Consider the following 23,960-nt stretch of genomic DNA (forward strand, 5'->3'; position numbering starts at 1 on the left):
CTAATTTTTTTTTTGTATTTTTAGTACAGATGGGGTTTCACTATGTTGGCCAGGCTGGTCTCGAACTCCTGACCTTGTGATCCACCCACCTTGGCTCCCAACCTGCTGGGATTACAGGCATAAGCCACAGTGCCCAGCCTTAACTCATCTTTTATCCCATTCCTTACCTAAAACCCCAGTACACCATGTTACAGGGATGAACTGTGTTGACTGTTTCAAAATAAAACTCTGGTCAGGGCTAAAACTCAGGCCTACTAGAGACTGGTACATCTGGGCAATAGAAATCATAAGATAGAGGCAGGACAGTGAGCATAAAGGCCCAAAATTGCGCTCATTGCCATGAGGTTGAGAAAAATCTAGTAGAACAATCCCAATTTGCATTTTAAACAGTCTTATTAAGATATAATTCACATACCACAAAAATCACCCTCTTAAAGCATAAGACTAAATGATTGTTAGTATGTTCACTGGTATGTGTGACCATCACCATAATCAATTTGAGATAAGTTTCATCTTATTATGAAGAAACCCTATACCCTTTAGCCATCACCTTCCCATACACGAGTTCTTTATCCCACACCTCTACTCTCTAAAAAAACCATTAAACTAAGAGCTGTCCCTGTTCTAGACATATCATACAAATAAATACACATGTAAATATCTAGTGTTGGTGACTGGCTTTATTTACTTAATATAATGGTTTCAAGGATCAACCATGTTGAGTAAGAGTGGATATACCACATTTTGTTTATCCATTCTTCAGTCGATGGATGTTTGGAATAGGAAACTCTGGACCTCTGTGATGAGGCTCCTCTACCCCTGTCCCAGGAGCATCTTGGTTTGTGATGGAGACTCTGTAGGTCCTAATTGGGCTCCAGGTGGGCTGGTGGATCCCTAATCCATGTGTAATGCTCTGCGATGTGTAGAAGTGCCCCCATCTCAGCAAGAGGTCAAGGGGAGGGGAGACCAAGACAAGAAAATCTTACCCAGAAAAGCCCAGCTTCAGGGAAGACAGAGTGGCAAGTTTGGGTTTTCCCAAAGGACAGAGAAATATTCTAGAGCAGTTTATACAGGGCCAAGGAAGCATAGTACCTGGTGGTACAGGTGTCTATGACCCAGAGCTCAGATTGAGCAATTCATTTAAGGTAAGATTTAGGCTAATGACTAATGTGACTGTGGAGCTGACCTTACTCATCAATACTTCCTCTCGCAATATTCCAAAACCTAGAATGAATAGGACAAGGGGATAATTAACTATTAGAGGGGGGTGGGCTGCAGGTGTCCTGTCTTGGGATGAGAGCAGTCAGCATGCCATGGGCCTCTGAGAGTGGGCAGGAGCAGTGGACAATGGAAGTGATATGGATTGGAGAAAGGGAAACACAGGGTGGAAGAGGGTGGTTCCCCAGAAAAGGCCCACCTTCAAGCCTGGATATCATGGCCCCAACTGAGAACAGGCATTCCCGTTTTCATGCCCAAAAAGTTGCCTTTTGGCCCACCATGATCCCTATCTTGTACTCACATAAACCTTGAACTCTAGCATCCAGAAGCAGACAAGCAGACGAGGAGACAAAACAAGCAGATGGACAGCAGAGTGACATGGCAGAGAAAAAGAGAAGAGAAGGAAAGTCTGAACACTGAGAAGAGTTTGGCAGGGGTTAGCTGGCGAGGAGTCTGGCCACTTGATGCTCAACTCCAGGGGAAGGTCATCTTCCCACTCCATTCCCCTCTTCCAGCTCCTCATCCATCCCACTGAGAGCTACCTCCATCACTCAATAAAACCTTGCATTCATCCTGACAGAGCAGGAGCATCATGGTCTTGGACAAGCACAGTCATTTTAAAGTTCACTTGATCAAAAACTGCCTAAATCCAAAGGGCATCAGCCTAATGGGTAAGGTCAGCATGACCATAAACCACAAATAACATCTCCAACCAGAAACATTACAAACGCCTCCCTGACCAGAAACATACCAGCCCCAAGATAACCTCCCCTCTCGCTGGAGAGATGTCAACCTCAAGATAACCTCCTCTCTGATCAGAGACATTCCAACTCTGCCATAAACTTCTCCCCTACACAGAAACATTCCAAGTTTGTGATAAGCTCTCTCACCCTAAAAAGCCAATAAATACTCTTAGTCTGTAAGAGACAGAGCTCCTGATCCAAAAAAAAAAAAAAAAAAAAAAAAAAAAAATCATCTAGAAGGCCCTCTCAGGTTCATTCTCCAAAATAAACCAGTCTTTGACTGTTGGGCCACTTTTTGTGTTTCTTTCCTCTTTCTTTAACTCTTACAAATTCTTCAAGCCCATGTGTGACCCAATTCTTCTGGGCAGGAGCTGGAATACAGAAAGCTGTCACATTGGCCCTCTGCCGTTGCAAAAAGGCAGAGCGTCCACTGAACTGGTTAACATAAGCCATATGTGAACTGCAAAGTGGAAAGAGCTCTGTAATACTGGGGTTGCAGGCACCCACCCCCTAGACACTACCATGGGTCTGGAACCCAAAGCACTCAATCTGGTTCCTGCACCTCCTTGTCTGTGTGCTCCCCATCACGTTAAGGGTTTGAGCAGTGTTGGCACTGAATGGGCAAGCCACACCCCTGTCATACCTCCTGTGAAGAGATCCAGGAACTCTCCTGTTTCACCTGGGATCCTGTCCAGGATACAAAGAAAGGTGAGTTAAAAAGCAAAACTGTCAGATCTGCCTCTTCTCTGAGACTCTGCCACCTCTCTCCTTCCTGCTCTGTTTCCCTCCAGGGAGGTCTAGCCATCACATGGGACTGGAGTAAAGCCATGGGGCAACCAAAAGCACTTTTTTTTTTTTTTTTTTTTTTTTTTTCTGAAAGGCCCCAGGACTGAATTCTGTAGGCCAAGACCCCAGACTTCCATTGGTGTCTTTTCTTCTCTCACAGTTTAAAACGGCTTTTATCTCTTCCTTTATAATGTCAAAGGTTTTGCTACATGTTGTGGCAATAATATTAAATAGAATGAACACTTGGCTCAGCCATCAAAGATGCAAATCAGAACAAATACTTTTCATTTGTTCTTAAATGTGCCATCCCCAGCCTGACAGCCACAGGCACGTGTGGCCCCCAGCATGTCCTCTCGTTACCCCCTCCTGTCCTGGCTCAGGCACCTAGAGGTGTCCACAGCATGCACAAGAGGAACAGGAAAAGACTGTGGCTGCCACAGGGACCTAGCACAGCCAGCTACCTGCCCATTGTACCAACAGAACTTTTCCTCCCCAGCCAAGGAATTTAGTCAGATCTGAACCAGAGGAAGAATACAAGGATTAAAGGGACCCATTTGCACTGAGCAAGGGGTTCTTCCCCCAGGACCTTCCCCTTTTGCCTCGTAAGCTGTTTTTTCTTTTTTACATTTTCTTAGAGAGGGTTCCTACCCCCAGCACTCTGCTTATAATAGAGAAAATAATGGAAGAGTGACCCCTACTGATAACTGAAAATTCAGCAGAGCTCATTTGAGACAATCTAAACAGATACAGCCCCTGAAATACTTTGTCTGAAACTCGATTCCAAGCATCAGGTTGAAGTCCTAGTAAGGAAAATCAGATTTGAGGGATCCAAAGCCAGGCAACAGGCACAATGTAGATGGGCAGGACCAATTCCTGCCAACTAAACACCCCCACCTCATGAAAGGTGGCTATGTTCCATGGCATAATGAGGCCCAGGGAACTCAAAGTTTGCCAACAGTTGGGAAGATGGAGGCATAGGTGAGAGTGGATAATTCCTATTCTCTAGGCCTTCCCTGCTTCATGGGTGCATGCTGCATTAGCACCCATGCATGGCACCTGCTAAGGCTGCCAGGACTTGGGGACAAAAAGATGGAAGAGAAAGGGAGGATGTTCACTTTCTCTCTCACACCCCGAGTTTTCACTGAAAGAAAGAAGAGAGTTGAGGGATGCCTCTATTCCCTATCTTTCAGAATGGGCAACCAGCTCTCTTTACCATCCCCAGCTTATACTCCTCTGAAGTGTATTCTGAACCACTGGAACTGCTTTGACACTCAGAATGTGAAGGAAGAATGCCTCATAGCCCTCTGCATAAATTTTTGGCTAAATTATGGACTGGAAGACCATTCATTTCAGTACCATCGGGCAGTTGGATCTTTTCTGAGGACAGATGGTGTGAGGCCCCATATGGGCAGGCTTTCTATACCTTGAAAGGTCATCCAGACCTTTGCTAACAGTGTAGGAGAGATCCAGCCCTACTGTTTGTTGTCTCAGGAAAGGCTGCAAGGGGTGAGCTAAGGGAACTAAAGATACAAATCCTAGAGGCACCCCCAACAGAGGAGCCAGTTCCCTCCAGCCCTGCTCCTCCAGGTCCACCTCAATCTCCCTATCCAACTTCAGCCTCTCACTTACCCCCTCCTAGAAATCTTCACCTGAGACAAGCCCCAGTCTCACCCTTGCCCTTTCAACAGATGCTTCAGATGCCTGGTGAGTTTGACCCCTGTAAATCCCAGATCCCCTTCTCACTACAGGAGTTAAAGCAAATTAAGGGGGCTCTTGGCAAGTTTTCAGATGGCCCTGTCCAATATATAGAGGCTTTCCAGAATTTCATCCAAGTATTTGAACTCTCCTGGAGAGACATGGTGTTACTTTTGAATCAGACCCTGACAGACACAGAGAAGCAGTCTGCTCTTCAAGCAGCAGAGAGATTTGGGGATGAGCTTTGTAGCACATATAGCATCAGGGAAGAAGGTGGACATTATCCAACTGGAAGAGAGACAGTACTAATGAATAACCCTGGATGGGATCCCAATGGTGAGATGGGAGGCTGGAAGAGGAGACACTTTCAGGTGTGCATAATGGAGGACTTGTGTAGGACCAGGACCAAGCCTCTCAATTATACTAAGTTATCCATGATTGACCAGGGAGTTGATGAAAATCCCACTGCCTTCTTGGACGGACTTAGTGAGGCCTTGGTAAAGTACCTATCTATCTCCTGATTCAGTTGAGGAACAACTAATCCTAAAGGATAAGTTTATTATTCAGGCAGCCCCTGATATCAGGAGGAAGCTGCAAAAAACAGGTCCTGGGACCAGATAGCACTTCATAGAACTTCCTGAAAGTGGTCACTTCAGTCTTTTGTAATAGAGACAGGGAGGTCCAGGAAAGAGAGAGGAAGTACAGGAAAGAGACAAGGGCTTTAATGTCCACCAAGCAAGCCCACAAACCCCAGAATTCCCAGGGTGTACCTGTTAACTGCTACAGATGTGGCAAGACAAGCAGATGAGCAAACGAGGGCTTTGAGCAGGGGCATCCGAACAGGTGAGCCACTCCCCTGCCACATGTCCTGTGAAGGAGATCACTGAACTCTCCTGTTTCAGAAGGCTTTAAAGCTTATGATGTAACAACTTCCAAAGTTACAAAGAGACGAAGCTGCTCATCTCCTGCTAAAGGATCATGGAGGGTAGAAGAATCAATAGACACAAGCTTGTATGCTTTTAGTCATATGATTTATTTTGTTTTGTGAAATTGAAAGTTTTAAGTTAATGGTGAGTTTCTTGGTAATATCCTTTCTTCATCCGATGGCTTTGATTTTATCACTTTGTTACTGTTGCAGAGGAAATACAAAAAAATAAAAATGTTAAATCTCCATTGTTAATAAAAGCTGTTATTTACTATTCAACTATGGGTAGAGCACTTAATTAGTATAAAGAGACACTGATTATACTGGTGCAGTCTATGTCTGTGATTCAGGAAATTTATAAATCTAAATTTATGTTTCATAAATGGATTGTAATAGCTACATTAAAAGGGAATATTATAAATTGATATTTATATTTTAAATTTACACAGTCTCTAAACTTTACATGGATAAATGAAAATCATCAACAAAGAAACAGAAGAAAATTATAAAGGAAAACCACAAAAAGGAAACAGAAAAAACAGCAATAGAAATATGTGAAAAAATAGGAAAGAATTACTATAAATTTTTCTCTATGTATCTGAGGAGGAAAAGAACTTTCAAAAACCCTCTGTCCATTTCCAGTGGGTTCTAACATACACTTGTTCAAAGACAAACTAACTCTTCAATCCTCTCCACTTCCTCACCCCAAACAAAACCAGTTATTTCTCTACTATAAAATGTGTCACTGGTAAAAGGTGTCACTATCCATTCTGTCAGAAGAGTGGAGGTTTTTTTAGTTCTCTCTTTTATTCTAACCCAAAAACGTCCATCCAGTCACTACTCTAACAGATCGGGCCTCTGTCATACCTCTGAAAACATTTTTGTGCTTGTCCTCCTCTCCAATCCTGTCCTCATCACACCTTTCCTGTGCATCCAACAGTCTCTTAACAGCGTCACTACTTTCCATTTGTGACTGAATCTACTTTCCCTATTTTATCCCAGTGAAATTTGTAAACTGCAAGACATATAGTACCAAATCCTTTTCTTACCATCTTGAAAAGTACCTTACCTATGTTCTTGGTCATATAGAAGAATATTTAAACTCCTCATTGTGACATACAAGATACTTATTTTGGCTCATGGTTACCTACATGGATTTTACATCTCAGCATTCATAAACTTGCAAATTCCCAGCACTTTGGGAGGCCGAGGAGGGCAGATCACGAGGTCAGGATATCGGGACCATCCTGGCCAACATGGTGAAACCCTGTCTGTACTAAAAATACAAAAATTAGCTGAGTGTGGTGGTGTGTGCCTGTAGTCTCAGCTACTCAGGAGGCTGAGGCAGGAGAATCACCTGAACCCAGGTGGCAGAGGTTGCAGTGAGTCAATATTGTGCTATTGCACTCCAGCCTGGGCAACAGAGTGAGACTCCATCTCAAAAAAAAAAAAAAAAAAAAAAAAAAAAAAAAGCCAAAATTTTGTAAATAAAGAGGGGTGATTTTACTTTTTAGCCTTGCTATTTTCCTGCTGTATATCAATAGCCATGTTATTTAAGCATTTTTTTTCTTACATTCTGCATCCAAACTGTCAGTACATTCTGTTGCATTACCTTCAAAATGTATCCATAAAACCATCCTTACCACCCCGGTCTGAAGCGCCATCTTTTCTCTCCTGGATTATTGCAGTAGTTTCTCCACATCTACTCTTGCCATCATATAGCTGTTTCTTTTCAACAAAGCAGCTTTTTAAAGTGTAAGCACATGCACCATCCAGTGATTCCTTTCACTCAAAGTAAGACAGATGGCCTCCAAGAGCGCCAAGACCCTCCATGGGTGTTACTTCTCCGACCTCATCACAACTGCAACCCTCTTGGTAACTCTTCTCCAGATAGAATGACATCCCTGATATTTCTCCAATATTCCTGACTTATTTTAGCATCATATAACATATATATGTTTTGAAAGCTGCTATGAAGATATTTGCATGGATAATGCCAATATATGCCTGTGTGGGGTAGATTTGATGTGCAGCTGGAATGGAAAAGCTCTATCTTTATCTCTGGGAAAGCCTGGATGTCTGGTTTTGACTTTTTCCTAGGATAAGGGGAGTAGTATTTATGATGATCCACTTACAATTTAAAATAAGAAAGCTTGGGCCCTAGTGTCTCTCTAATTCCCAATGCTTAGTGGCAGATAAGGAAACAGAGATCCATTGACTTAACTGTCAACAAAGTCAGATATGAGGGAATGGCAGCTAAGCAATTAGATGAACTCTTGATCTCACTCATGGTTGAAGTTTTGAATTTTCCATTTACTCCCAGTGATAGGCCTAACACATCAAATATAATTATTTCTTTACACATATGAATTAGAACTTTGAACAATATATATGAATGCCTATTTTATCTCATGTTAAAAATTTTTTAAAAAGTACCTTTCTGCCTTTGAAGAAAGGTGCATTTAACATTTTGCCTGGCATCTCATGTGTCTCAATCGATGTAAATTCCATTCCCAATCCCCAGTCATATATCAGGCTATATTTGTTCAAGATTGTGGCAGTCTTAAGAGTTTAAATTCTGAAGTCCGATTGTCTTAAGTTAAACTCCACTACAATACTCACTAAAATTCTATTTTCCTGGGGAATCAATTTATTTCCTTTTATCCATTTCCTCATCTCTAAAATACCGGTAACAATATCTATGGCATTTTAGTAAGGATCAATCATCGTAAATGTGGAGAGACAATCTGTGTAAATCGCCCAATGATAACCTTAAATAAGGCCAGAGGAGGTATGATTGTTTATGAATATTTTACAAAAATATTTATAATCTCTGTAACATCATTCCTTATTACAAAAATGTTGTTCAATACATCTCTGGCTAATATTAGTTAACATTAAATATTTCTAAATAAGTATAAAACATGATTAACATCAAATATATTCTCTTATCTTTGTTTTACTATATGGTATTAATAAATAGGAGTCAAGATGATGAAATATGGGAATAATAGTTTTTTCATACTGAGGTATTGCTAAAAGTAAAAAAATACTCCATGAGTTATTTTCTTAACAATTTGATTATTTCACATCACCTTTAACTCTGTGACTGGCTGTTGTTACTACTGCTGTCTTCTGAGATAGATCTGTATAAAAGAGATAACATTAGGAAACACTGTAATCTTGAGCGAAATCAAGAAAAGTTTAAAAAGCTAGATTGGCACTAATTAATCAATTAATATGTATGAAATGGCCAAGTGCAAGCAGAGGAGTCAATTTGGAAACAACGGACATAGACAAGAAGGGGTGACATCAATTATAAAGCCTTCGACTGCTAAAGAGAATGACCTAGTACCTGATCATCTGGTTCATTGCTATCCTTTTTTGCTTCAGCCCTACTTCATTTCTTACCCTGGCGGCCCTGAAACCACTTACTGTTGTAAAACTTAGGCTGTTGTGATCAGATTTTGTCAGTTTTAATCAATGATCCCACTTGTTCTTCCTTTTGAATTCTCAAATCCCTACATATTCATAAAGCAAATTATGGTTTGATATGGTGTTAGAGTAAAAAAGAAAAAAGCTGTACAAGTTACCTTACCTATAATTTCCGAAAAACATGAGCCATATTAATTATGCACAAAATACAAAGTATCCTATCTGAGTTCTCTCCCTTATTCTGTACCATATCCTATTTTTCTTGCCTTCTACATATTCTATTCACAAAATTTTCTTCCCTGACTATTTCTGTGGACCTTTTGGCACAACTGGTTGTCAATGCAAGAGAAATGGGGTTCCTTGGGAAGTCAACAGAACTTCCTAAACAATTGCAGAGAACTTGAATATCTATGTGAAAGGCAACGAGGCTTTACTGAATAGCTTTAATTGTTCTTGGCCCTATAAGAACATGCAAGATACTCAGATGACTGAAATAAAAACACAACACAACAAAACAAAAAACAAACAAAAAACTGTTATATGCTGAGAACTTACTCAATATTTCTTGTCTCACTCTGTTGCCCCGGCTGGAGTGCAGTGGCATGATCTTGGCTCACTGCAACCTCCGGTTTCGGGGTTCAAGCAATTCTCCTGCCTCAGCCTCCCAAGTAGCTGGGACAGCTGGGACTACAGGTGCATGCCAGCACGCCTGGCTAATTTTTTGTATTTTAGTAGAGATGGGGTCTCACCGTGTTGCCCAGGCTGGTCTCACATTCCTGGGCTCAGGCAATCTGCCTGCCTCGGCCTCCCAAAGTGCTAGGATTACAGGCAAGCTTACTCAATATTTCTAAACATTCATCCAATCCATCCTAGAGTCCCTTCTTGGATTCTGAATTGCACTGAATTCTTTCCATAATCAATTTTAATATTAAATTAAAAATAATACATTTACTTACCTGCTGCTTACTGTTCCCACTTTGCTCCAATATCTCTTCATTTTATTCCATTTAAGACTAACAATAGCAATTAAAATGAGCAAAGGTGAAAAAATGTAGAAACTGATCAAAAGACCATTGTTTTTAGGAGCAGCATGTTGTTTTGGAAACAAGGGTACACTTTTATCTGAAAACATGAGAGTACCTTTTTAACTATTTGAAAAATGATCAAATCATACCATAATTTGAATTATAGAAATTTAGAACTCAACACAGTTAAAGAATGAATATATTTGAATTTAAAAGTGTTTTTAGCCTTCTCTGACTGGGCCCCAAAGTGCATTACACATTTTGTATGTCAAGTCAATACACTTATACATATAATTGACAATACACTATCATTGACAATATGTAATATTGTCATAAATGTACTTATTTTATTGACGTAAAAATACATATTTATTGACATAAATTTACTTATAATCCCTTCATGTATACTTAATATTTACTTATATAACATAATCTATTTTAGTGCATCATATTTCTTTTTGTGAACTGCATTAAGTACATACACATTGATGTGCAACCATCACCACCACCCTGCTTCAGAACTTTCTCATTCTGCAAAACTGAAATTTTTTACCCACTCAGTATTAATCCACCATTTTTCCCTCTCCCCAGGGGAACCACCATTATTCTGCTTTGACTCCATGAATCTAACTAACCTAGGTACTAATGGAAGCAGAACTCAGCCCCTGGTAACCGCCATTCTACTTTGACTCTGAGTTTGACTACTCTAGGTACATGATAGAAGCAGAATCGTATATTTGTCATGTTGTGACAGGCTTATTTCACTGATCATAAGGTCTTCAGTTTATATCTACATTATAGGGTGTGACAGGATTGTTCATTTCAAGGGTGAATAATCTTCCATTGTATCTCTACACCTTATTATGGTTATTCATTTACTTGTCAATAAACTTTTGGGTTTTCCATGTTTTGGCTATTGTGACTAATGCTGCTATAAGCATGGGTATAGAAACATCTGCTTGAGTACAAGGAGGAGCTGCTACCATTCCTTCTGAAACTACTCCAATCAATAGAAAAAGAGGGAATCCTCCCTAACTCATTTTATGAGGCCAACATCATCCTGATACCAAAGCCTGGCAGAGACACAAGACAAAAAGGGAATTTTAGACCAATATCCCTGATGAACATAGATGCAAAAATCCTCAATAAAATACTAGCAAACGGAATCCAGCAGCACATCAAAAAACTTATCCACCATGATCAAGTGGGCTTCATCCCTGGGATGCAAGGCTGGTTCAACATATGCAAATCAATAAACGTAATCCAGCATATAAACAGAACCAAAGACAAAAACCACATGATTATCTCAATAGATGCAGAAAAGGCCTTTGACACAATTCAACAGCCCTTCATGCTAAAAACGCTCAATAAATTCGGTATTGATGGAACGTACCTCAAAATAATAAGAGCTGTTTATGACAAACCCACAGCCAATATCATACTGAATGGGTAAAAACTGGAAAAATTCCCTTTGAAAACTGGCACAAGACAGGGATGCCCTCTCTCACCACTCCTATTCAACATAGCGTTGGAAGTTCTGTCTAGGACAATCAGGCAAGAGAAAGAAATGAAGGGTATTCAGTTAGGAAAAGAAGGCAAATTGTCCCTGTTTGCAGATGACATGATTGTCTATTTAGAAAACCCCATTGTCTCAGCTCAAAATCTCCTTAAGCTGATAAGCAACTTCAGCAAAGTCTCAGGATACAAAATCAGTGTGCAAAAATCACAAGCATTCTTATACACCACTAACAAACAGAGAGCCAAATCATGAATGAACTCCCATTCACAATAGCTTCAAAGAGAATAAAATACCTAGGAATCCAATTTACAAGGGATGTAAAGGCCCTCTTCAAGGAGAACTACAAACCACTGCTCAGTGAAATGAAAGAGGACACAAACAAATGGAAGAACATACCATGCTCATGGATAGGAAGAATCAATATTGTGAAAATGGCCATACTACCCAAGGTAATTTACAGATTCAATGCCATCTCCATTAAGATACCAATGGCTTTTTCACAGAATTGGAAAAAACTACCTTAAAGTTCATATGGAACCAAAAAAGAGCCTGCATTGCCAAGACAATCCTAAGTCAAAAGAACAAAGCTGGAAGCATCATGCTACCTGACTTCAAACTATACTACAAGGCTACAGTAACCAAAACAGCATGGTACTGGTACCAAAACAGAGATATAGACCAATGGAACAGAACAGAGTCCTCAGAAATAATACCACACATCTAGAGCCATCTGATCTTTGATAAACCTGACAAAAACATGAAATGGGGAAAGGATTCCCTATTTAATAAACGGTGCCGGGAAATTGGCTAGCCATAAGTAGAAAGCTGAAATTGGATCCTTTCCTTACTCCTTATACAAAAATTAAATCAAAATGGATTAGTGACTTAAATGTTAGACCTAAAACCATAAAAACCCTAGAAAAAAACCTAGGTAATACCATTCAGGACATAGGCATGGGCAAGGACTTCATGTCTAAAACACCAAAAGCAACGGCAGCAAAAGCCAAAATCGACAAATGGGATCTAATTAAACTAAAGAGCTTCTGCACAGCAAAAGAAACTACCATCTGAGTGAACAGGCAACCTACAGAATGGGAGAAAATTTTTGCAATCTACTCATCTGACAAAGGGCTAATATCCAGAACCTACAAAGAACTCAAACAAATTTACAAGAAAAAAACAAACAACCCCATCAAAAAGTGGGCAAAGGATATGAACAGACATTTCTCAAAAGAAGACATTCATACAGCCAACAGACACATGAAAAAATGCTCATCATCACTGGCCATCAGAGAAATGCAAATCAAAACCACAATGAGATACCATCTCACACCAGTTAGAATGGCAATCATTAAAAAGTCAGGAAACAACAGGTGCCGGAGAGGATGTGGAGAAATAGGAACACTTTTATACTGTTGGTGGGACTGTAAACTAGTTCAACCATTGTGGAAAACAGTGTGGCGATTCCTCAAGGATCTAGAACTAGAAATATCATTTGGCCTAGTCATCCCATCACTGGGTATATACCCAAAGGATTATAAATCATGCTGCTATAAAGACACATGCACACGTATGTTTATTGCAGTACTATTCACAATAGCAAAGACTTGGAATCAACCCAAATGTCCATCAGTGACAGACTGGATTAAGAAAATGTGGCACAGTCAGTCGCGGTGGCTCATGCCTATAATCCCAGCAATTTGGAAGGCCGATACGGGCGGATCATGAAGTCAGGAGATCGAGACCATCCTGGCTAACATGGTGAAATCCCATCTCTACTAAAAATACAAAAAAAAAAAAAATTAGCTGGGCATAGTGGCGGGTGCCTGCAGTCCCAGCTGCTTAGGGGGCTGAGGTAGGAGAATGGCGTGAACCCGGGCGTCGGAGCTTGCAGTGAGCCGAGATCGCGACACTGCACCCCATCCTGGGCGACTGAGCAAGACTCCGTCTCAAAAAAAAAAAAAAAAGAAAATGTGGCACATATATATCATGGAATACTATACAGCCATAAAAAAGGATGAGTTCGTGTCCTTTGTAGGGACATGGATGCAGCTGGAAACCATCATTCTCTGCAAGCTATCACAAGAACAGAAAACCAAACACCGCATGCTCTCACTCATAAGTGGGAATTGAACAATGACAACACTTGGACACAGGAAGTGGAACATCACACACTAGGGCCTGTTATGGGGTGGGGGTAGGGGGTAAGGCTAGCATTAGGAGATATACCTAATGTAAATGACGAGTTAATGGGTGCAGCACACCAACATGGCACATGTATACATATGTGACAAACCTGCACGTTGTGCCCTAGAACTTAAAGTAAATATATATATATATAAAAGAAATATCTGCTCGAGTCTCTGCTTTTACTATTTTTGGGCATATACGTAGATGTGGAATTCCTGGATGATATGCTAATTCTGTGTTTAATATTTTTAGAACCAGCATGATGTTTTCCACAAAGACCACATTATTTTACATTTTCACCAGTAATGCAAAGAGTTCCAATTTTTTCATATCCTGGTCAACACTCGATATGCTTTGAATTTTCTTTGTAATAGCCATCCTAATAGGTACAAATTGGTATTTCATTATGGTTTTTACTTGTATTTCTCCAAGGATTAGTAATGTTAATATGTGAAAAACACACATTTTCTTGTGCTTACTAGTCTGCTCCCCAGCTTTACATTTCCTCAAAGATGTATTAAAAATATTCAACTACTTTGCCCATTTTTAAATGAAATTATTTGTTTTGTTGTTGTTACTGACTTGTAAGAGTTCTTTATATATTCCTAATATTAATCCCTCATTAGATAGATTATTTTAAATATTTTTGGCCATTCTATGGATTATATTTTCACTCTTGATAATATCCTTTGATGCACAACAGTTTGTAATCATGATGGATCCTAATTTATCTGTTTTTTCATTTACTGATGGTGCTTTTGGAGTCATATCAGAGAAATCATTGCCCAATTCCATGCTATTACAATTTCCTGTTATGTCTTCTGTTTTAAGGGTTTATAATATTAGTTCTTACATTTAGATTGTTGATCCATTTTGAGTTAATTTTTGTATATGGTATCACTAAGGGCCCTACCTCATTCTCTTGCATGCAAATACCTAGGTATCTCAACATGGTGCATTGAAAAGACTGAAATTTCTCTCAATAAATGGTCTAGGCATTCTTGAAAATCATTAGACCATACATGTGAAGATTTATTTCTGGGATCCATTTTTTATTCCTCTGGAAAACTTCAGCTTTCTTATATTTTTGTCCAATGTGATATATCAACTATCAAGAAAGTACAACAAAGTCCTGGAGACTTCTGTCTTTCTGTCATAGCTTTTGTTGAACACATTTGAGAATTCAGCCTTTTTTTACTGCTTGTAATAATATGAGGAAGACTATTGATGAAGGAAAATATTATACAATTATTAATCTGACAGACGTAAAGAAACATAAAGCAACAGTTTAGCCTGTAATGGTTATCTTATTAATAATCTGTTATTAACAGTCTGTTCAGGCTGTTGTAACAAAAATAGCATAAACTGGGTGGCTTACAAACAACAGAAATATATCTTTCATCATTCTGGAGGCAGGGAATTCCAAAATAGAGGCACTGGCAGATTTATTCTCTGGGCCTATTTTCTGGTTCATAACCACCTTCTCATTCTAACCTTACATAGTGGAAGGGATGAAGGATCTCTCTTGCTTTCTTTTATTAGAACACTAATCCCATTCAAGAGGGCTCTGCCTTCATGACCTAATTAGATACCAAAAACTCCACCTCCAAGTACCATCACATTATGAACTAGGTTACATAATAAAAATGTTGAGGAATGCAAACATTTAGTCTACAAAAATGTTGCAATTGACCATATAAATGAAATGTCAGACTACAAGTCTTTAGATGATGATATCCTAATTTTTTTCAAGTGAAGAATCAGTGAGTCAATGATATATTTCAAAAGACAAAATGGATACATAAAATTCTCATCCAGTACTCATGTAATAGGAAGGACTTCAGCAAGCAATATTTTTCATAAATACCTGGGATTTCTTGCACTGTAAATAAGATTTAGAATAAATAGTATTCTAGCTTCTATGGAAGATGTACATGAACATTTATTGGATATTGTTCACAAGTGGACACATAGTGAAGTTGAATATTTATGCAGAGTTGATTGAATGGAGTCAATGTAGGAGTTTAAAAACTTAGTAATTATTTTAGATGTTTATTAAAATGAACTGAAAATATTTTGATTATAGTACAAAGAGGATAACATCAGGAAAACTGTGACCATCAAAGTTGTCTTTTGAAGATATAAATGCACACACAAAAAAAGAATCACAAAGCATTGTCGCCTCTAACCTACTAGAGATGTACTTCAAATGTTCCTCACAGTCATAGAAAGGATATGATCTAGATCCATGTTTGGCAGCAGGAACTGTATTCAAAACACATAGAGCACTTTAGTTATATACCCTTCAAAGACTAGAGTAAAATATTGAGTTTTCTACACATAAAATTTTTTATTGAAATTTTTCATAAAGCTGATTTCACTATTTTTATTTCTACTTTTATATATTTCTTGTAATGTGTTTTTTAAATTAAAAAAACAGTTTTGGGCCTACAAGTTATAGGTAACTAATAAGGGTTAATTTCAGGCAAAATAGAATTCAAGACAAAGATAAACATTACAGAAATAGTAAAAGCAACAATGTACCAGAAATGAATCTAAACTACACATGCAATAATGAAGAAAAATCAAAATAAAATGAAATACAAACTAACTGATAAAATGAAAAAAAAATACATAATTATGATTAGAATTTTTAAAAAACCCTCTCTTAGTAATTGATAGAAGTAAAAAGAAATCAGTTGGTCAGTTCCATGAAAAAGTGTAACCTACTTTAACTCATCTAATATGAAACAGATAATATTATTGTCTACATATTTATTAAGAAAATATTTATTTAAGAAATATCTTAATTTTAAAAGCTTCCCACAGAATAAATCTTCAGACCCATATGAGTTCACTGGACATTATTACTAAATTTTTTTTAATGCTAATTTTAAGCAATCACTTCTAGAATACACAAGAGGAGTAAACACTTCCCAATTCATTTTATGATGTCAGTTTTAGTCGACAACAAAACAACATAAAACAAATACAAGGAAGAGAGAGACAGAGAAAGAAAGAGAGAGAGAGAGACAGAGAGAGAGAGAGAGGCAGGCAATATCTCTCACCAACCTAGACACAAAAATCCTCAACAGAATATTAACAAATCAAATTTAGTAAAGTACACAAATTAATAAATCATGATGAAGAATTTATTTTATATTTTCAAAATTGATTCAAAATTAAAAATCAATGTAATTGATCATATCAGTGAAGTACAAAGTTCATACGTTCCTATCAACTGATACTAAAAAGCATTTGAAAAATTAATACAAAACATCTCAATGAATACGTATTAAAGGAAGTTCCTCAAACTAATAAATAATATCTACAAAAGCCCTACAGCTACCATCATACTTAATGGTGAAATAATAAATTCTTTTCTGCTAAAATAATTATTAAGGTGAGTTGTTTACAACTCTTATTCAACATAGGCCTGGAAAGTCTAGGAAAGTGCAATAAAATAATAAAAGTTATACATACTGGAAAGGAAGAAAGAAAGCTGTTATCTTCAAACCTATTTGAAGATGGCATAATCACCTATGTAGAAATCCCAAAGAACTTGCAAAAAAAAAAAAAAAAATCTCAGAAAACCGAATTCAATTATATTGGGAAATACAGAATTGATGTGCAAAAATCAATGGTGTATTTGCATATTAACAAGGAACAAGGGGAAATCAAAATATAAAAAACATCCAACATCACCTAAAATTGCTCTGAAGATAATGAAATAAAAATGAAATAATAAATGCACAGGACATGGTAAAAATTACAATAGCCTCATGAAAGAAATCAAAGCAGATTTCTTTGATTTCTTTCAAATGGAGAGATATACTGTGTTCATAGACTGAAAGATCCAATAATAATGAAGATGTAAATTCTTCCTAAATTGATTTGTAAAAATCACAGCAAGATTTTTAAATAAAGATAGATGAACTTATGCTACTATGTATGCATATAGACAAAGAAGAGCTCTGAGAACAGCTGCAGCAATTTTGAAAAAAAAAAAGAATAAAGTGACAGAAATTCCTTTTTTTCCCTGATGTTAAAGAATGTGGTATTAGTGTATGGAATAAGACAAATCAATGGAACCGAACAGAGACCTAGTAAAATACCAATGAAAATATGTTTAATTAATTTTTGACAAAGGTGCAAAACAATTCAATAGATGAAAGATAATGTTTCTAAAAAATTATGCTAGAATTTTTGTAGTTTCGGGTCTTGGATTTAAGGCCTTAATCCATCTTGAGTTGATTTTTGTATAAGGTGAGAGATGAGGACCCAGTTTTATTCTTCTACATGTGACTTGCCAATTTTCTCAGCACCATTTGTTGAACAGGGTGTCCTTTCCCCACTTTATGTTTTCGTTTGCTTTGTCGAAGACCAGCTGGCTGTAGGTATTTGGGTTTATTTTTGAGTTCTCTATTCTGTTTCACTGGTCTATATGTCTATTTTTATACCAGTACCATGCTGTGTCAGTGACTATGGCCTTATAGTATAGTTTGAAATCAGGTAATGTGATGCCTCCAGATTTGTTTTTTTTGCTTAGTCTTGCTTTGGCTATGCGGGCTTTCTTTTGGTTCCATATGAACTTTAGGATTATTTTCTGTGAAGAATGACGGTGGTATTTTGATGGAAATTGTGTTGAATTTGTAGACTGCTTTTGGCAGTATGGTCATTTTGACAATATTGATTCTACCCATTCATGAGCATGGGATCTGTTTCCATTTATTTGTATCCTCTAGGATTTCTTTCAGCAGTGTTTTGTAGTTTTCCTTGTACATGTCTTTCAACTGCTTGGTTAGGTATATTCCTAATATTTTATTTTATTTTTTGCAGCTATTGTAAAGGAGTTGAATTCTTGATTTTATTCTCATCTTGGTCACCGTTGGCATATAGGAGAGCTACTGATTTGTGTACATTAAAAAGAACTCATATGAAAAAGATACTTGCACACACATGTTTATAATAGCACAATTTGGAATTGCAAAAATGTGGAACCAATCCAAATGCCCATCAATCAATAAGTGGATAAAGAAACTGTGAGATAAAGAAACTGTGTGATGATACATACATTTATGATGAAACACTACTCAGCCATTAAAAGGAATGAATTAATGGCATTTGCAGCAACCTGGATGGGATTGAAGACTATTATTCTAAGTGAAGTAACTCCAGGATGGAAAACCGAACATCATATGTTCTCACTCATAAATGGGAGCTAAACTATGAGGATGCAAAGGCATCAGAAAGATGCACTGGACTTTGGGGACTCAGGGGAAAAGGATGGGAAGGGGGTGAGGAATAAAAGACTACAAATTGGGTTCAGTGTATACTGCTCAGGTGATGGGTGCACCAAAATCTCACAAACCGCCACTGAAAAACTTATTCATGTAACCAAATACCACCTGTTTCCCCAAAAAGCTATGGAAATAAAAAATTTAAAAAATATGCTAGAGTAAATGAACACCCATTTATCAAAAATTTAATCTTGACTTATATCTCTCATCCTATATAAAATTACTTTAAAATATATTATGGGCTTCAATGGAAACCATAAGGCTATACTTTTTAAATCTTCAGGTCCTAATACTCATAGAGAGGTCATATACTTGACACCAGAAGCACAACCCAGTAACTAAAAAAGTGGACCTTATCAAGTAAAAGTCGTATAAAGAGAAATTTTGTTCTGAGAAAAAACAAATTATAGACTTGGAGAAAATATACACAAATCACACATCCAAAAAAATACTTGTATCTGTAAAACATAAAATCTTTCATAAACATAGCATTTTTTTCTTTTTTCCTCAATTTCTTTCATCAATGTTTTATAATTTTTATTGTAGAGATATTTCACTTCTTTTAGTTTATTCCTAGGTAGTTCATCTTATTTGTAGCTATTGTAAATGGACTTTCTTTCTTCATTTGTTTTTCAGATTGTTGGCTGTTGGCATTTTGTATTCTGCACCTTTACTGAATTTAACAGTTCTACAATGTTAAAATGCCTTTACCACACAAAGCAATCTACAGATTCAATGCAATTGTTCACAGAAATAGAAAAAGTAATCCTAAAATGCATATAGAATGACAAAAGACACAGAGTAGTCAAAGTAATCCTGAGCAAAAAGAACAAAACTGGAGGAATCATGTTACCTGACCTTACACTATACAAAGCTATAGTAACAAAAATAGCCTGATGCTGGAATAAAACGGATATACAGAAAAATGGAACAGAATAAAGAATGCACAAATTAATCCACTTAAAGTCAATTTATTTTCAATAAAGGTGTCAAGAACATACATTGGGGAAAGAACAATCTCTTCAATAAATAGTGCTGGGAAAACTAGATAGCCATAAGCAGAAGAATGACACTAAATCCCTATCTCTTGCCATATACAAAAATCAAATAAAAATGGATTAAAGACTTCAGTCTAAGACCCTAAACTGTAAAACAACTAGAACAAAATACGGGGAAACCTCTGAAGGACATTGATTTGGGCACAGACTTCTTGAGTAAGACCTCAGAAGCTCAGGCAATCACAGCAAAAATTGACAAATCCACTCACATCAAGCTAAGAAGCTTCTACATAGAAAAGGAAACAATCAACCAAGTGAAGGGACAACCTACAGAACAGAAAAAAATATTTGCAAACTACCCATCTGACAAGGGATTAATAACCAGAATATGTAAGGAGCTCAAACAACTCAGTAAAATATTTTTAAAATGGGCAAAAGATCTGAATAGACATTTCTCAAAATAAGGCATACAAATGGCAAGCAGCTATATGAAAAGGGGTTCAACATCACTGATCATCAAAGAAATGCCACTAAAAACCACAGTGAAATACCATCTTATCCCTGTTAAAATAGTTTTTATCCAAAACAAAGGCAATAATGTGAGAATGTGGAGAAAGGGGAGCACTTGGTACACACTGTTGGTGGGAATGTAAATTAGTATAGCCACTACAGAGAACAGTATGGAGATTCCTCAAAAAAACTAAAATAGAATTACCACGGGATCCAGCAATCCCACTGCTGAGTATATATCTAAAAGAAAGGAAATCAGTATATCGAAGAGATACCTACTCTCCTATGTTTATTTAAAGCAGCACTATTCACAATAGCCAAGATATGGAATCAACCTAAGTGTCCATCAGTGGATGAATGGATTAAAAATGTGGTACATATACACAACCGAGTGCTATTCAGCCATAGAAAGGATAAAATCCTGTCATTTGCAACAACATGAATGGAATTGGAGGCTATTATGTTAAGTGAAATAAGCCAGGCACAGAAAGACAGATGGTGCCTGTCTGTTTTCATTCATATGTGGGAACTAAAAACAACAAAACAATTGAACTCATAGAGAGTGGAGTCATAGTTGCCAGAGCCTGGGAAGGGTAGTGGGGATGGGGAGATAAAAAGGGAATGGTTAACAGTTACAAAAATACAGTCAGAAGTAATAAGGTCTGGTGTTCAGTAGCACAGTAGAGAGACTATAGTTAACAATGATTTATTGTATATTTTAAAATAACTGAAAGAGTGAGATTAGAATGTTTCTAATACCAATAAATAATAAAGGCTTGAGATGATGGATACCCCAATTACTATGATTTGATACACACTGTATGTCTAACAAACAGCACATGTACCCCATGAACATATACAACTATTATTTACCCATAATAATGAAAAATAAAAATTAAAAAACATAAAATCTCTCAACACTGAACATTTAAAAAACACAAACAATCCAATTAGTAAATGGTAAAATGTATGAACAGACTTTTCACTAAATAGAATATACAACCAGATAAGCATATTAAAGATATTCAAAATCATTAACCATGGGGAGGTGCAAATGAGATATTAATAAACAGCTAATAGAATGATTAAAATTAAAGAAAAAACTGGTACAATCAAATGTTGGTGAGGGTGCAAAAACGTGGGTAATTCATACATTGTTGGTGGGATTGTCAAACAGTACAGCTATTCTGAAAAATTATTTAGCAATTGCTTTTAAAACTATAAGTAGTTTACAACATGTCTCAGCTATTTCAGTCTTGTGCATGTATCAAGACAACTAAAATATTATTTTCACATAGAATCTTCCACATGAATGTTCACCTCAGAGTTATTCATAATAACTAAAACTGGAAACCACCCAAATGTCCTTCAGTGGATCAAAGGTTAAAAAATTATGGCATATCCATACAAATGAAAACTAGTCATGAATAAAAAAGAATTAAGTATTGGTACATGCAAGAACTTGGATCCTATTCATGGAAATTATGCTAAAGAAAAAAAGTCAATTGCACAAATATAAAAACCATATGATTTTGTTTATATAACATTCATAAAACCACGTAACTAGAGAGATGGAGAATCATTTAGTGGTTGGAAGGAGAGTTAGAGATGAGGGAAAAGAAAAAAATGTAGCTACCACGGGGTCATGTTAGACAACCATGTAGTGATGATACAGCTATGCACTGTCATTGTGATAGTTGAACATAAATCTAAACTGTGATAAAATTGCATAGAACACACACACACACAAACACACAGACACACAAATGAGTGTAAATATACTGGAGAAATCTGATTAAGGTCTCTGTATTTTACCAATGTTCATTTCCCAGTTTTGACATTGTAGGACAGATTTGTAACATTTTAACATTGGCGAAAGATGAGCATAGGTTAATTTATTCTTCTTTTAATTTGCTTATGTATATATTTATGTCAATTACTTTTTTCTTCCTAAATTAACTGAAACTATTTTCTTCAGTATTATCTATCAATAAAGTACCCCAAATTCTAAGTTGTGGGAACAAGGAAACTCATTCTAACAACCTCTTGGCATATATTTTTTCTTGATCTTTAACTCCTATTGTCTTTAACGCCTATGCTCTTAAGTTACCATATTAAGATATTCATACATCTAGTTATATGCCACTTTAGCATATTTGACATATGAATCCATTCCTCAAGTATTTATTCAGGTATACAATTCTAATAGTAAAAGAAAGGTTTAGTAAAAACAAATATATTTACTCATGACTTTCATCAAATCAATTTAAAAATATTCATTGCCACAGACTATTCATATGCTGTAGGCATGAACAATTTAATGATTTTTCTCTTTCGATATTACAGTTAACTTTAAAGATTGAATCTGATTGTGAATTGGGATATCACAGTAGGTGACGTCCTTGGAATACACAGACTATATAATAAAACTACAATGTTTTCTATAATTTAACTACACTTACATAGAAAACTCTGCGTATAAACAGAAATATTCTGGGAACCCTGCTTAAAGTGAAGGGGAGGGCTTTTAAAATGTTTGTTTCTAGGTGAGAATTAAAACTATACAGAAAATTTTGGTTGGCAGAAAGATTTAGAGCTGTCTGGCTCTAGATCCAATTTAGTAGCCGCTAGTCACAGTGGTCATTTAAATTTAAATTAAATAAGGTAAAATACAGCTGAAATTTCAGTTCCTTAGTTGCATTATCCACATGTTAGGTGTTTGATAGTTATACAGGACAGCAAAGATGTAGATCATTTCTATGAGAGCAGAAAGCTGTATTGAAACACAGATCTAGAGACTAACCTACTGAAAGCCAAAATCCATCATCGATACTTCCTCCTGGTGATGACATTGATGGATCACAATCTGGAGGAGCATAACCAGGATCACATTGACAATGGAAACGGTCATTGCAAATCTAAAACCAAAACAAACAAACAAAAAAAGCATTTATATACAACCAAAAATTAACTGCCTTATATGTGATTGTTAGTCAATGTAAAGTTTAAAAATACTACCATTTAATATAAGGAGTTTTAAATTTAATATGAAAAATAATTTTAAAAATAAGAGGTAGTATAATAAATGTTCATGCAATATATTTTCAAACATCATAGAAGTAACTTCTTGTTTGTCTCTTACATTTCTCATAAAGTGAATACCATTCTTGATACAATTTAAATGCTTTTTATTGGAAGGGCATACAGATTACACAGAAAATTATTATTTTCCCATGTTTTTTGGCCACTTGTATGTCTTAGTTTCAGAAGTGTCTATTCATGTCCTTTGCCCACTTGTTAATGGGGTTACTTGGTTATTTTGTTGCTGTTGCGTTGTTTGAGTTCCTTGCAGATTCTGGATATTAGTCCTTTGTTGGATTTATAATTTGCAAATGCTAGAAACCATAGAATGGTGTGAGTAAAAATTTATTATAAATTGTGTTGGACTTAAAAAAATAGTTGTGATGAGAACCAAATTTTATTTAAAAAAATAGGGGGGGAAGCCAAAATTTTAAGATGCTTGCTCAATCAGATACAGAAACAAAAAATTTATATAGAAAGCTAGAAAAAAATGTAAAAATGTGGTCTGGCAGACAAATGGAAAAAGGGCCAGTAG

General features: G+C 36.7%; 1 protein-coding gene across 1 annotated transcript in view; it reads right to left on the reverse strand.

The window, feature by feature from the left end:
- Positions 1 to 5,475: 5,475 nt before the first annotated feature.
- The window catches only part of LOC103215663 (A disintegrin and metallopeptidase domain 3-like), an 87,350-nt gene continuing 68,865 nt past the window's right edge, over positions 5,476 to 23,960 (reverse strand). Inside the window, exons 18-21 of the mRNA XM_007962249.3 lie at positions 23,148 to 23,262; positions 9,759 to 9,924; positions 8,463 to 8,513; positions 5,476 to 5,571 (exon numbers count right to left, since the gene is read on the reverse strand). Coding sequence (XP_007960440.3) covers positions 8,465 to 8,513; positions 9,759 to 9,924; positions 23,148 to 23,262 — 330 coding nt within the window. The 3' untranslated portion in view covers positions 5,476 to 5,571; positions 8,463 to 8,464. The remainder of the gene's footprint in view (positions 5,572 to 8,462; positions 8,514 to 9,758; positions 9,925 to 23,147; positions 23,263 to 23,960) is intronic.

The sequence above is a fragment of the Chlorocebus sabaeus genome, chromosome 8 (genome assembly GCF_047675955.1).
Source record: "Chlorocebus sabaeus isolate Y175 chromosome 8, mChlSab1.0.hap1, whole genome shotgun sequence".
Classification (NCBI taxonomy): Eukaryota; Metazoa; Chordata; class Mammalia; order Primates; family Cercopithecidae; genus Chlorocebus; species Chlorocebus sabaeus.